Source organism: Helicoverpa zea, chromosome 2, assembly GCF_022581195.2.
Source record: "Helicoverpa zea isolate HzStark_Cry1AcR chromosome 2, ilHelZeax1.1, whole genome shotgun sequence".
Lineage (NCBI taxonomy): Eukaryota > Metazoa > Arthropoda > Insecta > Lepidoptera > Noctuidae > Helicoverpa > Helicoverpa zea.
The window spans coordinates 7689309-7706314 of NC_061453.1; the positions used below are offsets into that span (position 1 = coordinate 7689309).

The window sequence follows — 17006 nt, forward strand, 5'->3', positions numbered from 1 at the left end:
TTAACTTTTTTGTTATACCACTGTTATTATATTCACATAGCTTATAATCAAACACTAGATACCTACGTCCTAATAACCATACAATTAATACTTAGAAAACTATTGTAACATGAAAAAATATTACGGTAAACATTTATCAAAGATTTCGGTAATTCATGCTTAAGAATATGAGATGGTATTGAAAAACTACTTACTTCATTGAAGCAATTTTCAAATCACGCTATGTGCGTGGTGACTGTAAGATAAGGCTTGATCACTTTTAGCTTTTCCATTAGTCTTAACTTGTAATAAGAATGAGGTGGCATTGATTGTTTTATTAATTTTAAATTTGTTTTCGTATCTAAATGCTATTGATTATTAGTTGGTCTATTGCCGTAATTATAAAAAGTCTAATTAAGAGGTATTTTCCGTACATTTAGTCAGATGGCTGGCTTAAATCCTGGCAGCGTTCTACTTAGTAGGTGTGGTAAGCCAGTCTGGCAATTGGCATCAACCATCATCAACATCAAGTTATCAAAAACGTATACAAATAGGTACCTATATAGCTTGTACTTATCTACGTAGCAATACGTTAGAAAAGGCCAAGGAAAATATCAATTGCTATAAAGACGTTATTCGCCGAATAACCCTGACCATGACCAAAACGGTCACGTAGGTGTGTATTACCTCTATCATAAATTCGCTCTTAGCATCTATTTCCTATTTCTCTATCAATGCTACTTAGTTAAATATTCACACTACTCTAACTCATGGTCATATTGCCCAACGGAATATTTTTAGCAATGTTTTTAATATTTTTCTAGCACAGGCTACTAATTAGATAGAATGTACTTCCCCAAAGACTAATGCCCGTTTTCACCAACAATCTCTTAATCTAAGTGCCACTTAGAATAAGGGCTCTCCCAATTTTGACATAAATAACTATGTATAAGGGACACCTAAACTTTGGTGAAAACGAAATTTTTATTAAGTGTTCCGTAAATGCTCTTAGAGAATCCCTAAATTTAGGGATTTGTTGGTGAAAATGGGCATAACATTAATAAAAAGTGCCTGAGCTTGGCATTTGAATTGAAAGTAAAGTACGAAAAACCTACAGAAGTAGTAAGTAGTAGTTTTTATATATTTTGGATAATTAGCTGTTTCAGAACGTTGACATATAAGTTCCTACTATTTACCTAAGTCCTTGCAAAAAGCTGCAAGCTCCTGATTCGTAGAAATACTTAACATATGTAGAATTTGGTTAGAAATGCCTACCTGTGTGAGAAAATTCTAGCAATACCGGAAAGGCTTCTCGCATATAAATAATGACTGTAGATCCGTTAATAATAAACGTTTTCGCAATGCCCATAATGAGTAATTAATCAGTAACCTAATTATCTATAATTAACCAAGTGATACACTGATAAATATTTCCCGCTTTCCTATTATCGTTGGATGTGGCTGTAGGTACGATAATCCATGCGACATGGCATGACAAGATTTATTGTAACATCGCAACAAAATGTAAAAAACCTCGCAACACAAGCATTGTATTGGATTTCCTTTATTTGCGCAAATCTATAATTATTACATGATTGCTTATGTAAAACAGAACTACTTATAGGATAATCTATGCTAGTACATTTGGATTTGTATTCCTAATGTATCATTAGGTACAAAAGTGGAAAAAATGTCCTATGAAAAACATGTACCTATTGAAGTAGATGTTTTTATTCCAATTTAGAACTCAGTGATAATTTTGTAGATAGGTGGTCCTTTGTGGTGGTGGACCTGTAGGTACATTTAATGACAGGTACTAATTATTTATCTATTAATTATTACTATGATTATTGATCAACATGGTAACGATGATATTAATTTTAGTGTAGCACTTAAAGACGCCAAATCATCCATTGTGTGGTGTGTTAAAATAATAATAAATAAATAGATAGGGACCCAAGTCCTTCATATAGCTACCAACTATTGAACTATTATCACAGATTATATAATAGTTACTACGTAACAGATAAATCACTCCATACAAAAAAGTCCATACCTACTGTTATAAGCACCTACAAGTTCCCCAACTACCTACAAATTCCTAGCTGCGTTATAAAATGAACCTTAAAAGCTCAAGCGCTTGATTGTTATTCCAATGCGATAGCGCACAGTTCAGTGACCGCAACCGTGCCGTGGCCGCGCTTAGGGTTGCTTCTTACAATTTATTAATATTTAAGTAGGAAAACAAAGTTACGCTTATTTTAAGATAGCCTTTTTTAAAACTGAGTTTTTAAATAAAAAGTAATATCAAGAATATTTTTCTTTAGTTAAGTATTGTATTGCCTACTAAAATGGAGTATGGGTACATATTACTAAATATTACCTAATACGTAAGCATAGGTAAGTACTTAATACTTAATTTTTCGACCACAAGTGCCATACCCCATATGGTACAACTCCGTCGAGTGTTGATACATACCTAAAATTAGTTTCTGCGTAGCGACACGCGTAATGTTCCGAGTCGTCATTAAGTTGGACCAGAACTATACCTACTTACACTCGAGATGTGTTTTGAGCTACAATACACTCACAATACAGTTCATATGACTAAGTAGTATAAAGACTAAAGTAAAATAAGTACCTAATGATCTCTGTCGTTAAAAACATAAAGTAGAAAAATTGTATCGAGCTTAAAAATGTTCCTAGGAAAGCCCAAGAAACGAAGGAGGACCTTATAAACATGGTAATGTGCCTTTCAAAAAACATTAGTGTTGATTTAGATGCTAAAGAAATTAAAGATATTCACAGAATCCAGGGCAAGGATAAGTTAAAAGACACTCCGATTGTTGTCGAGTTCGGTTCAACTTTAATAAAATCTGACATACTCCAAAAAGCCAAATCTTATAACAGGAAAAATGCTACAAAACTCCAAGCAAAACATTTAGGATTTACTACTAAGGAAGAAAGCCCAATATTCATAGCAGAACAACTCACGACCAAGGGAAACCGACTGTACTTTTTGGCGCGTGATTTAGCCAAAACTAAACACTATAAATTCTGCTGGACTGCTTTTGGACGGATCTTTGTTCGCCGAAATGAAAACTCTCCGACTGTTATTATTAGGAATGAAGCACAGGTGCACCACCTACTTCAGGAACCATGACTAAGTTATGTATTCTTCATTCTAGCATTTATATTTCATAAGCTCCTTGCATGTATTTGTATCACTTTTGTTTTTCGTTTAAATTATCAGAATACCTTGATCATAACGCTAAAACAGATGTATAAAATCAAGCACGCTCAACTCTCAAAAAGTGTTATTTACAACATATTCACACAATACACACCCATACACTCATTAATAACCCGTCACACAAATTCAACATCAAATAAAAACCATTTATACCACACAACGTTCTCACACTCACCTCTTACAGTTCCTAATAATCAATGCAAATATACAGATATAATAACTATGTCACTGGTAAATTATGACTCAAACTGTAGCTACTACCGCCTGATTACGTACTCTAATAATGGACGATAGATTAAGCAGTTGGGAAGAATTGGATACCACTGAGACGGCTAAGTCTGCTATTCTTGATGTGTCACAATTACATACATACTCACTAAATGGTACTAATAACTTAAATGTACTTACGCAAAATATAAGGAGCATTTACAGAAACATTGACGATTTTCAGATAACATTATCACAACTCAGTGTTGAACCGGATGTAATTATCCTAACAGAATGTAGACTAAACACTAACAAACCATTACCCGTACTTAACAATTATAACTCGTTCAGTACCATAAGACAAATTAACCAAAGCGATGGCGTAGTAGCATATATAAAATGTGACCACTTACTTAAAGCCTCTGAAATTGAATTAACACACGCATCTGCCCTACAAATATGTATCTCAAACTTCACCATTATAGGTATTTACCGTTCTCCGTCAAACGCCTCTACAGATAGTTTTGTAACCTCACTTGATAAATATCTTCAAAGCATACTTACACATAAAAACATTGTAATTACTGGTGACTTAAACATAAATTTAATAGAAAAACCGACAGAACCCGCACACATAAGAACAAGCAGACTGACATATTTGGATATGACAGCTGTACATGGCTTCCTCCCGGGGCACTGTTTGCCTACGAGAGAGGAGAACTGCCTCGACCATGTTCTCCTTAAATTAGACAAATCAAAAAACTCTGCATTCGTGGCAGTCTTAAATACGTCTGTTACGGATCACGCTATGGTGCTAATAAATATATCCCACTCATATCATAACAAGAATTATGTCAAATATAAAACTATAACAAACTGGGAACATGCCTATAAATACCTTTTAAGCACAGACATAACTTCTATAAACATGCATAGAGACCCAAACATTCTAGCCAACGCGTTAATAGACGCGATTAGGACATCCCTCCTCAGAAACACTTGTATCATAGCAGTGTCCAGCTCCAAGCGTACCCTAAAGCCCTGGATAACTGTAGGCGTTCTAAAATGTATTAGATTTAGAAATAAACTACAGTTACAAAAGAGGAAAGACCCTTTTAATGTTATTTTAATTATAACTTACAGACGTTTTCGCACATATTGTTCTAATCTAATTAATAAACTGAAACGACAATATCATAAAAAACAAATAACAGATTCTTTAAATAATTCTAAACAACTTTGGCTTAAAATAAATGACATCACTAATTATAAAAACCCTAAGGTACCTAGCACTCATCTACTACACATCACACCAAATCCAATTAACTCATTAAACCGGGTAAACCAATTCTTTGTGACCATCGGAAAAACACTTGCGGAAGAAATTATAACCCTAACTGGACAAACATCTATTTCTATCAATAACGCTAGTGCATTATATCAAAGTAACTCATTCGTGTTGCTGGAGACAGACCCGGCTGAAGTGGATAGCATACTTGGGTCGCTTGACTCAGGGTGTGCTACGGGGTGGGATGGCATACCTGTGGGGTTCCTTAAATTAGCTAGAGAATTAGTAGTTCCTCTTATTAGTCAGTTAACTAATCTGTGCTTTACTACGGGCATATTTCCTACCGCGCTTAAACGTTCTATCATAACACCGGTGCACAAGAGTGGTGACAGATGCGATGTCAACAACTATCGCCCGATATCTGTCTTACCAGCAATTTCGAAAATAATAGAAAAGATAATAAATAGAAGACTTACAAGCTATCTAAATAAATACAAAATTCTCTCTGACTCACAATATGGCTTCAGGCAGGGTCGGTCAACTCTGGATGCGGTCACTGCACTAACGTCTGAGATTGCTGATAAGGTTGATAAGGGTTATAAATGCGTTGCAGTGTTCCTTGATCTAAAAAAGGCATTTGACACCGTATCTGTTTCCATTCTTGTGCAACGACTAGAGGAAATTGGAATAAGAGGGAAGGCTCTCTCCCTTTTCGACAGTTACCTCCAGTCAAGGAGACAGCTAGTTAAAGTAGGTGACTCATGTAGCGAAGAGGAAAACATTGCATTTGGAGTTCCACAGGGCTCAGTCTTGGGCCCCCCACTGTTCCTGTTGTATATTAATGAACTCTGCAACCTACCTAACAGTGGGGGGAAAATCTTCTCTTACGCAGACGACACAGCCATAGTCTATCACGGTGAGACGTGGGAAGCTGTGTGCTATCATGCCGAGCAAGGACTAGTAGTTGTACACAGATGGCTCAAAGCAAATCTACTTACCCTAAGCGTTCCTAAAACAAATTACATTTGCTTTTCCCCCAGTATACGGTCCAAACCAAGTGCAGAATTTAAAATTAGAATACACACATGCTCTGACTCTATAGACCAAACATGCAGTTGTCAAGTCATTAAACATGTCTCTTCCATAAGATACCTGGGAGTGATGGTCGATGAGTGTTTAAATTGGCACTCCCACATTGAGACTATCACGAAACGAGTACGTAAATTCATATGGATATTTAAAAATCTCAGGTATGTGATGCCACAGGAAACACTCAAAAGGGTCTATGTTGCGCTCACTCAATCGGTTATTGCATACTGTTTACCAGTGTGGGGAGGGGCCACTAAAACTAAACTCCTTGAGTTAGAAAGAGCCCAAAGGTCACTTCTCAAAGTAATACACTGTAAACCATATAGATATCCCACATTCGATCTTTACAGAGAAAGTGGCCTACTCTCAGTACGGAAATTATATTATCTAATTACTACCTTATATTTACAAAAATCTATTCCACCTAGTCGAGATGGACGGGAAAGAAGAAGGGATGCAGTGGCTTACTCCCCAAGGGTCAGAACCACCTTCGCCCAGCGCCAATACGCAACCCAATCAGCCTACATCTACAATAAAATTAACACTAAGCTACGGTTCCACAATGAGCCTGCATTCGTGACTAAAAAGTTATTAACTGAGTGGCTAAAAACACTCACCTACGAGGAGACTGAACTTATTTTGAACAGACTTCAGTAAGCGATTTTTTACTATACATACATTTAATGAAGACACGCACACATACGACACATAACATAATAGGCAAACACACTTACGTTCCACACACATACACACTTACACACACACACTCACACACGCACACACACACAATCACTTTAAACACAAAGAGCTGCTGCTACTCAAAATCTAAGATTAAGATTAAGATTTTTGCTTCATATTTTAAGTTTATTTTTTAATTTTACTTTTACTTTATTTTGTCTGTATTTACTTTTAAGTCTTCAATTGTAAAACCTAGTCTCAATTTTGCTACATAAGGGAAAGAGCGAGATAGCCCCAACACAAGTATTATTAATTACTTACTGGGGTTGTCTCATTTATAAAATTATTGTGACAGTTTGAGACAAATAAACATTTTTCATTTTCATTTTCATTTTTTTTCAGATAAGTATTAATTTACTTAAAAAAATAGAATTACTAGATAAGTTCATATATATAAAATGTTTCTAAATCTTACAATAGTCGCATATAAACCAACACAACTCAAAATAATCCATCAGTTTGTTAGGTAGCTTAAAAAACCTAATAAAAACCAACAGCATAACATGCCACGAAATAAAAATAATAATATTGGAACGCGCGCGGCGCGTGTGACTATTGAAAGCCCTGAGCCGCGTGGGGCTACCGGTAACCCAGCGAGCGGTAGGCATTTATCGCGCGCAAGTACGTCGAGTGACAGAGGCCTGCTATTATCTTGTTAGGCTTATCTCGGGAGAAATAGTGTCATGGCCGCGGGACTCAGAGACTCAGATAAAAGCCTTCTTGTATCAATCACCTGTCTGACCACCTACTAGGTAAATATAATATGATCAAACTTGCGTTACCAACTGAATATAAAGTCTTTAACTCCAAGGTTTATAACAGGTAACATTGATTCGGATAAGTTTGCGGTTGATTCTTGATACCATCTTTTGAACCGCAAAGGAAAAACACACTGAACTACTTACGCAGTTTTATTCTTCAATGTTAAAGTCACCAGTATCGACAAACAAACAAATGATTACATGTTCGGAAATCGAAAAATGAAGATTACGTCGAAATTAAGAGATACGGTCACAAAGCACGTTCGGTGCATCCTTACCATAGCTACTTGAATGCATTTACCTTATAAAAGTGTTCTCACATTGAGCACCACACTCAAGGTATCGTCGCACCTGTTTAAAATACATGATGCATGTTATTGATGCTTTAAGATAGGAGTATGTTCTTCTATTAATTTATACAGTTTGAACAGGTAAACAAAAGCAACGAGTTTGTTTTTCGTTCAATATTAGATGAATTACGAAATGGAAGTAATTTGTATACTTAATCAAGATTCTCGTATAATATAAATCAGTTTAATTTGTTTACTTTGAAAGACTTCCTTATTTGTAAGGACACCCTGTCTGTCGTAGCACGTATACCTACGCGGAGTGCTACGATTTTGCACAGCAACTGAACAAGCCTATCGATTCAAGTACTAAACTAAAACTTATTTAAGACTTAAAACTCTAAAGACTGTATTTGGTTGGATAATTCTGTAATATATGAAAATTCAAAATAGCATATTAATTTTCCTTCTATTTTTTCTTACCTATTTTTCAGTATTTTCTGAATAACTCACCAATTAATTAGCAACCTAGGCAACCACGCGTGAGAATATGAAGAATAAGTACTTATGACGTTTTGTTTTTTTGTTATTTATTTGTAACATTACCACATGAGACCTCGTATTTTCGGAGAAACTATGTCGGGACAAAGAGATTCCCAAGGCTAATCTATTTTTCTAATAACCACAAAGACGTATATTTACTATGATTACTCATATTGATACTCTTGACATCTTGAATCACTAAATCACAACATATTGCCACAGATTACTTAACTGTTACCTACTACTTACGTAATAATATTACTTGATGCTCACTGATTATTATTAAAATAGATATTGTACCTACGTAAATCATCCTTTTCCAACCAAAGATACATCTATATCTATTTAAAAGGTGTATTGAAAAAATATATATAAGTAAGTAAGTAAAACAAAGATCGCTGTGCGACGCATTTTCCCCACGAAGGATATGGACCTTTGCACCTACCTAGCTTCTTTTAAGCAAAGGTACCTACTTACCAGGAACTCAGCCAGTATGTAAATATTCGACAACACCATTATCTGTGGGTACGTACCTATTTATCGATGAGAACAACAGACCTCATCGCTCGAATACTCTATGGCTACCAGTTTTCATATACCTCCTTACCCTTGAACTCCAATCTTGAGAGTAATACTTATTTTAGTATTTAATGTTTATATACCAATAAGTAAGTAGATAGGTACTTGTTAAAAATTTAATATTCAAATGAGCTTAGTGTAAATATTGGATCGTTTGATGATAATTCGCTAAATACATAAACGGTGGTGTTCTAGCCTCCCATAGAAAGCAAAACGTAGCACGTTTTGGTCCATTTATTTTATCGCAATTGAATAAACTACTCGTTTTCAAGTCACTAAAATTTCTAAATCCTAGTTTTCTTTGGCACTCCTTAGATATTTAAAATAAACATGCGTCCCACAAGCGCTAAACCTTCGCAGGTTGGTGAATCGAACGTAGCATTGAGCACAAAACTTTCCACCATTTCGCATACCTACTTGTTTTGGGGATAAACCAGTATACTTTTATTGTACCTTTCTGCTAAGCTTACCACTGACGTATGTAGGTGCCAAAACCGATGACGCATGAAGTGTGACTTTCGGGGTCAGCTTTAGAACTTGACTTTACCGCAAAAGCTTTTTTATTTATTATATAGCTGCATTTTGCATCGCATTAATCAAGTATGTAGGCCAGATAGCTATATCTGAATAACTATCAACAAAGGATAGTGGTTAAAAAAGTGATAATATGTTTAAAATGCAGTGAAGACGTAGACCAAAATATTATTCTCATTGTTGCTAAAGCTTCAAACATTCGGACTATGTGTAACTAAATTTGATGATACAAAAACATCACTGCTGCGATAAGTGCATAACCGTATTTACATATTACGACCATTAACATTGACAATGAGAGGTGTTAGAATCACAAGTGTAAAATTTTACAGTAGGTAGGACTTGAATAAAAAATTACACACAAAAAACACACGCATGCTCAAAAAGTATACTATTGATCATATGTCCAAACTAACTTGGATACCCAATCAAAAGTAATCCTTTTTGGACTTTAGCCGGATAGGTGTATTCTTAAAAAAATATGATAATTGGAAATGTATACGCCAGACCGGTAAAAACGCCATCGTTCAATTATGACCCTTAAAGCTTAAGTACGTAAGGTTCTTTCTTTTTCTCAAGGTATTTGTTTACCAAACGCGCGTTTCCTCTTACTAGATCAATGTTGATTATGATAATAACAGTAACGGACGGCGCCGCAGATTCCTCACAATGTTACAATAGCACGTCACAGTCCTGGAAAACCCTCGTATGCAATTACTCAGCAAATCATGACGTTCCAGCACCACTAGTTCGTCAACTTGAACATTATTTGCCATTTGACGTAAATATGTTAATTTATGCGTATACCCACGCTACTATTGGTATTGAATGACAGACAGTTGTTTTCGATGGCTGTGAGGGCACGTTTTTTGTTCTTTCGTGTAAATACCGTGTAGTGTAATCAGAGTATTGTCAAACGCGCTAACATGTTCAGTGAGGATAGGCTGAAGACAATAGAACAGTCAGGTGGAATTCCTTCGGGTGACTGAAGCTTCAACCACTCACACTGATTCAGTCAATTGTGTATCGTCAATACGATCGTGCCGCTGTCACCGAGTCGACGACAAACCAAGGTATGTGCGCTCCACAACAAACTGTAATTAATTACATTTTAACGATAATAGGTTTAGTAATGACGTTGATGAGCGATGCAATGATGAAACCGTTTAACAGTCGAGTCTGACCGGGTACGATATGACCTGATAACTTCATCCTCTCCCTCGATTTACTATTTAGTTCCATTTTTGATAACACGCGAGCTTTTGTGTCATTACGGAAATATTAAAATATTTATATTGTTTTTTGAGTTTACGATTCCAAGGTGTAGTTACGCATATTTAAGTGATGCCAGACGGTACGCGGCTAAAAAACAATACTATGGACAGTTTATGACTGTTGCAATACAAACAAAAAAGTTATAAACAAACAGTACAATTGTGACACAAATTAATGTTCAATTTAATTGGTAATTGTAATGTCTTGGAGGAGAATATCGTTCAGGAGAAAGAATCAGTTGGGCAGTGTTGATAAACAGACGTCGATGGCTCCCTTAATGGTTTGTGCACAAAATGGAACTGCTCCCTGCAGTCCAGTGGGACCGAGTGTCAGTGCAACGATATCCGCTGATGACGAAATGTCTTCGGCGAACGACACAATGTCACTAGTTGCTAAATGTCCGGATGTGGATTTGGGCAACAATAGTGACGTCACTATGATAGAACCGACACTATACATAGAGCATGACCCCGTGCTCGGCCAGGCCGAAGACAGCCAGTGAGTAACAGATTTATTTTTGAAGTGCTAGATCATCTCCGTATGGGCACCGAATAACAAAACTGTGAATAAAGTTGTGTATTATTATAATTTCACAATAGTATTCCACGTAGAAAGAATATCCAACTAGTAAACCAGTCGAAGTGGAACAAGTCACAGTTATAATTAGAATGGCTACGTTTATTTTTCATTGTTTTTATTCAATTAATAACAAGCCACGACTGTCCCTATGGTCTAGCAAGCTGAAGCCTGACTGCTAAGCATGAGATTCTGAGTTCAGACTTAAACAGAATGAAAGTATTTTTTTTTTCTAATTTGCAATAGCGAGGGTAGGCTTTGCTTATTTTAAAATTGAACTTGAATGAAAATACCCTTGTTTTCCCACTTTTTACTATAACAGGCTTTCAACAAATGCTCCTTTTTTGCTTGTTTTTTTTTTAAGAGTATATTTCTTACGCATTTGTACAAATACCGATACGGTTTTCCTTAACCTGAAAGTTTACCTAGTTAGTCATAGATGGAACTAGTTATTTGAGTAACAAATAACGTCTTGCTTAATTGAGTAAACAATCCCACGCTTAGGGAAATACCACAGTCGTACGATGCAACCCCATCGGTTGTATTTTTCCTAACGTAGACCAATACACAATCTTATGATTACTTGGAAGAACTAAGAACTCTGATTCATAAAGACGTTTTTAAGAAAAAAAATCCCCGATAGATGTAACAAAGAAAAGAGAACTATAATTATCTGTGTATACAAGAAAATAACTGAAAGTCAAATACTAAAATTGATTTGGATTCTGTTGGCCTTTTCCAAGAAGGTTTTTCAAGAAGGAACTATAATTGATGAAACAAAAGATAAATACTCTCGTGACATCAACCTGTCATGTTACAAAACTATGAACAGCACGTAGTCGCGATGACGTCATGACCCTTCGTAAACCACTGTTTATGAGAAAGAAGGATAACAATTGTTACAATTTTCGTTCACCGAAATATGTAGGTATTATGTCACCATTGAGTATCAATCCAATCATCCTTGTATGGATTATAAAATGATTCAGCAATTTGTACCTTGATACGATTAATAAGAAGTTCCAAATTTACGCAATGATGTCCTTTTTAAGATTTGTTTTATTGGCTATCGAGCAAATATGTCCATTTTCAAGGCAAAAATGTTTGAAGGATTTCAATGTTCTACATTAAGAGAATGAATGTCGTTAACGGGGTTCTGTGTGGTTTCCAAGTTAAAACACAGAAAAGAAAATAGTAACTTTTATTCGAGTCTATGAATCGAAACTGAAAGCCACATAGCTAACAATTTTATTCAAAAATCCTACCTATATTGCTTCTAATTATATTGTCTTATTTTGTTTGTAGTGTCCATAGTATCCCAAAAAGAAAATTACTGCGAGTTCATAGTTAAATTAAACGTGTTCGATGTCGCTTTAAACACAAATAGTTCAACAAAAATGTTAAATATTACCTGTATGAATTTGACGAGAAATATTGCAAGCATTTACCAACCTTTACTGATCACGAACCCGGTAGTCAAACGAAATCGTATTTAAGAGCAAAAACTGTGACATTTCATTGATTGCCGTATTTTTTCCATTGCTTCAAACAAGAACTTTCCGCCTACTCAATGATATTTTCTAGAAATGTCGAGCTTTTTTTACCTTTGACCCGGTAAGTCGCTGGAGGTACTTTTACCGTTTATAATGACGTCTCGATGAATGATATAGTCGCCCTTGCTTTTGTTTCCGATGGAAGTCAGACGCAATAACCATTTTAGGGGTAAATTCACCTTTAATTAGTTAACAGAAATTGGCACTTAAAAGCTCATATCGCTCAATTCAGCAGGATGAAAATGGAAACCATAGTATAATAATCTGACGCGCTTGAGTAGGACCCAAAAAATATGATTGCCTCCCGTACTTACCTAGTAATAATAATACAGGTATCTACAATATCTAATAATTCAGGTAATAATTAGGATTCAGATTTTAAATATTCAACACTAAGAAAATCTTGGCGAGGTTACTTTATTTAAAAGCGCATAAAATGTAGACAGATATAGAGTAAAAACAGGTTGGATACATAAATTAAATTATTAGGCACAATCTGATTGCTACTTTATAAGCAAAAATATAACGAAAAATCGCAATTTACTTACTAAAAACTTATCTAAAAATAGTCAAGGCTAGCGCTAATAATAAACATGTGCTAAAACAAAATTTGATCAAGAACATCTGAGAAAATTAATGAAACTGTTCTACTTGGGTAAACTTTTATAAATCCATTTTTCCCCATCATACCGTGCATCCATGCCGAGATCAATTTTTGCATGGAAATTCTATGCAATATACTTAGTCTCTTTCTACTTATATAGGCACTGTTTGTTGATCAACGCATCTAAACAGCCAATGCAATGACAGGATTTTCAAAGAAGATGCAGGCTGTCAAGAAACGCATATTTATGTTGAAAGCGCCCTATGTGGCAGAAACTACTAGTTATTTTTCTATTTAATTATTAGGTAATCCTGACATATACCTTCATGAATAGGAAAAACATGGGCATTGTGTGTGAACTGCGTCATGGCTGGCACATAATTTATGACAACAATATGATTAATTTATTTCGGTATTGTATTGATAGAAAAGATAAATATTAAATTAATAAAAATAAGGAAGAGGTGTCTATTGGCGCTATTGTCACTGAAATTCACAACCGTTGTTGCTTTTTGCAAAGAGTTAAGTAATTGATTTACATTACGTAAACATGAAAATTGTATAGTCTATCTATAGGTATAATATAATACTTCAACTCACGACAAGACGACAAGATACTTGTGTTTTATTTACCTAACTGATTAGCAGTGCCGAAAAACTGTTATTTTTTATGGGATACATTACAAAAAGTGCCGCAATCAAACAATCAACGCCTTTAAACATTAACTAAACATGCCTACTTGGCACGTGTTATTGTGTTTTTGTAGTTGTGTAAAAATCACATCGACCTCGGAAGGACGGAAGTAAATCTCGGCGAGACACTTGTTGTAAATAATGTTTCGTTAATGAGAAATATTTAAAAAAACACGAACAACGAGGATTAAATTAGATACTCTTAAAGAGTACTTAAAGAGTAATGGAGATTTAAGGGGGAGGCCTATGTTCAGCAGTGGACGTGCTATGGCTGAGATGATGTAAGAGTACTTAAGCGTAACAGCGATTCCTCTCATTCTAGTAAGGTTGCTAATAGATCTGACAATGGGCACAGATCTAGTGTAGGTATACCAATGCTCCCCGTATGCTAGCCCAGTGACACTTCTAGTGGCTTTTACCCCAATGTTGCAGGTAAATAAGATTTTATCAGGCCATAATATTTTATTTAAAATGAATATAAAATTGACCAGACCGGTGCTCTTATCTTGATAATTTTTAAAATGTCTGGGTCTATTTTTCACAGACTTTTATTTAATTTTTATTTAGAAACATTATTAAAAAGCCGTTTGAAATAAATCCGTATAGTTGGTTGTTCCTAATAGATGCAATTAATTACTTAAATGATTAAAAACCTTAGATGAACAGGTGCCTTTACCCCGGATACAGACGAATTTACAAAAACTAAACAATAGAGCTGTTTGTAATACTAAACTTAGCAAATAATTAATATTTAACTAAAGCCTTTGTCGTCATTTGTTGAAAAGTTCGAAAACGTAAGAAAACCACTATTTGCAGATATGTAAATAGGCATAAGAAGGTGCCTATTTTCAACAGCCTCTTGATTCAGTCACTTCTGCCGATCTTTGATTAAGTAAGTAGGTTTAATCAACTAAAGATCTTAAAAAAACTAGTAAATGATGTACTGATATGCTATTGACAATGTACATACAAATAATGTAATGTATTGGTTGTATACATTGTGTAAACTCTTCAGAGACTAGTCTTCGTCCTTGCATTTTTTCACGGCTGCAATCGGTATTCCCACGAGAAACGGATTATCATATTGTTGCATTCTTTTCTTGTAGGTAAAGGAAATAATAATTTGTAGTAGTTTCAAAGACCTGTTAATGGCTGTGCTTATGGTTAGAAGAAGAAAACATCTTGTCGATCGTAACAATCGAGGCCCAAGTCTGGGTGTCATGCTGTCCTTCTTGTACCTTGAGCCATTTAATCTAAGTCGTAACTTACTTAGGACGACAGACTAAGTGAGGCTGGCCAGAGATGCCTCACCGTTGACGTAGGCCTATGTAAATAGTCTTAAATAACAACAAAGCAAAAGGTACGATCGTTCAAGTGTAGCCAAGCCTGTCTATATTTTGAGAGCTACAAAAATATTGGTACTAATTTCGGTGATTTGGAATTTAACCCCCTTACTTATAAAATCTCTAATCACCTTCTAAGCAACATTTTAACTAATCACTACTTAAAGTCTTAAGTAGTGATTAAATGTTAGTTAAGACATGCTTAAGCGACGTTTATAAGTAAGAATTTCCTTAAACAGCCCTTAAGTATTACTTATATTTAATTCACGTTTATAAGTAAGGCTGCAAATGATTAATAAATCATGCAGGTAAAAAAACTCCAATCGAATTAATTAAGCTCTGAAAATTTGCGAGTCACATTATAATCTCTATGAACGTCTCGATCAGAGGTGCAAAGAGCGAATGTCGGATACATATCCTACCAAACAGGCTGTTCTCTAAGCTTATTATGTATTGAACCACATACCTAACGGTCGTGCCGTCGGACTTCGCGATCAGAGTTACTTTAAACTTATGCTTGAATGAGCAATTCACAAAAACTGATACCAAGGGCAATTAAAGACTAGTTACGTGCTTCGCGTTTAGTCTTCCTCCTAATCAGTCGCGCTCATCGATGGCGGAGAACACCTTCCTTATATCAAACAGGAGGTGGTGTGCGGCTTTGAACCATATTTTTGTGTAAGTTTTTATTCTCGATTCGAATTCGATGTGTGTTTGTTTCATTTTCGATCACTCGCTTGGTGTGCACGCTGTGTTTGGCGGATTTTCGTTGAGTTGCCTTCAAGCCAGTTAAGGTCAGTTATACAGTTCAAGTTTGCGTGAAATATTTGTCGTCTGTGCTCACTGGAAAGTCCGCGTTTTCTCTAGTGACAGTGATGTTTTTTCGGAATGATTTGTTTTTTGGTATGTAAAGAAGACAATTTATATAGTTTAGAAATAATGATTGCTTATCAAAACGAACGATTATGGACAACACTTTGTTTATAATGCGATCTTATCTTACAATTTATAGTATAAATTGTTGATTTAAATAATAGTATCGATAATATCACTTCCTAGAAGTTTAATTTAAAGTTAAATAAATCATTATTCAATGTGGCTATTCAATATTGATAATTTAAATAAAACTAGTCATTTTTAAACTTTTTAAATATTAATAGACAATTCGATACATCGTATGCAAAGCGTGCGTCTCTCCTGTAGATTTTCCCCAACATGTAAATCAGTTTGCTAAGGTCAGGTGTCTTGAGGAAGGCAATGAAATGATTTGTGACAGCAACTTTAGCTATCAATGATATATTATTCACGTATGTATTCTGGATGGCAGAATTCGAACATGAGACTGGATGCTAAGTGCAAAAAACTTTTGTGCTAATGTAGACCTACGCCTTTTTAGGCTTTCGTAATGAAAGAGAAAGAACAGGATTTAATTATCTTGATTTTAATGTAAATTTGTATTAAAACTTTAAATTATATCGAATAAACACTAACAGCCTTACTTATAAACGTAAATTAAATATAAGTAATACTTAAGGGCTATTTAAGAAAATTCTTACTTATAAACATTGATTAAGCATATCTTAACTAACATTTAATCACTACTTAAGACTTTAAGTAGTGATTAGTTAAAATGTTGCTTAGAAGGTGATTACAGATTTTATAAGTACTTTAAGTTACTATGGCGCGTGTACTTTCAAAGTTTGT

The 17006-nt window shown here is 35.0% G+C and overlaps 1 protein-coding gene across 3 annotated transcripts in view; it reads left to right on the forward strand.

Annotated features, from left to right (window-relative positions):
- LOC124639891 (multiple C2 and transmembrane domain-containing protein-like) overlaps positions 1-17006 on the forward strand; it is a 46684-nt gene that overhangs the window by 10344 nt on the left and 19334 nt on the right. Inside the window, exon 1 of one of the 3 annotated variants that reach the window (XM_047177421.1) lies at positions 10190-10331. The exons of 1 other annotated variant lie outside the window; for it this stretch is intronic. Coding sequence is in view for 1 of the 2 variants with exons in the window: in XM_047177403.1 (XP_047033359.1) it covers positions 15916-15980 (65 nt within the window). In the remaining variant the exon portion in view is untranslated. Of the gene's footprint in view, positions 1-10189; positions 10332-15739; positions 15981-17006 lie in introns of those variants that run through there. One more of the 3 variants, XM_047177403.1, reaches the window with a different exon arrangement.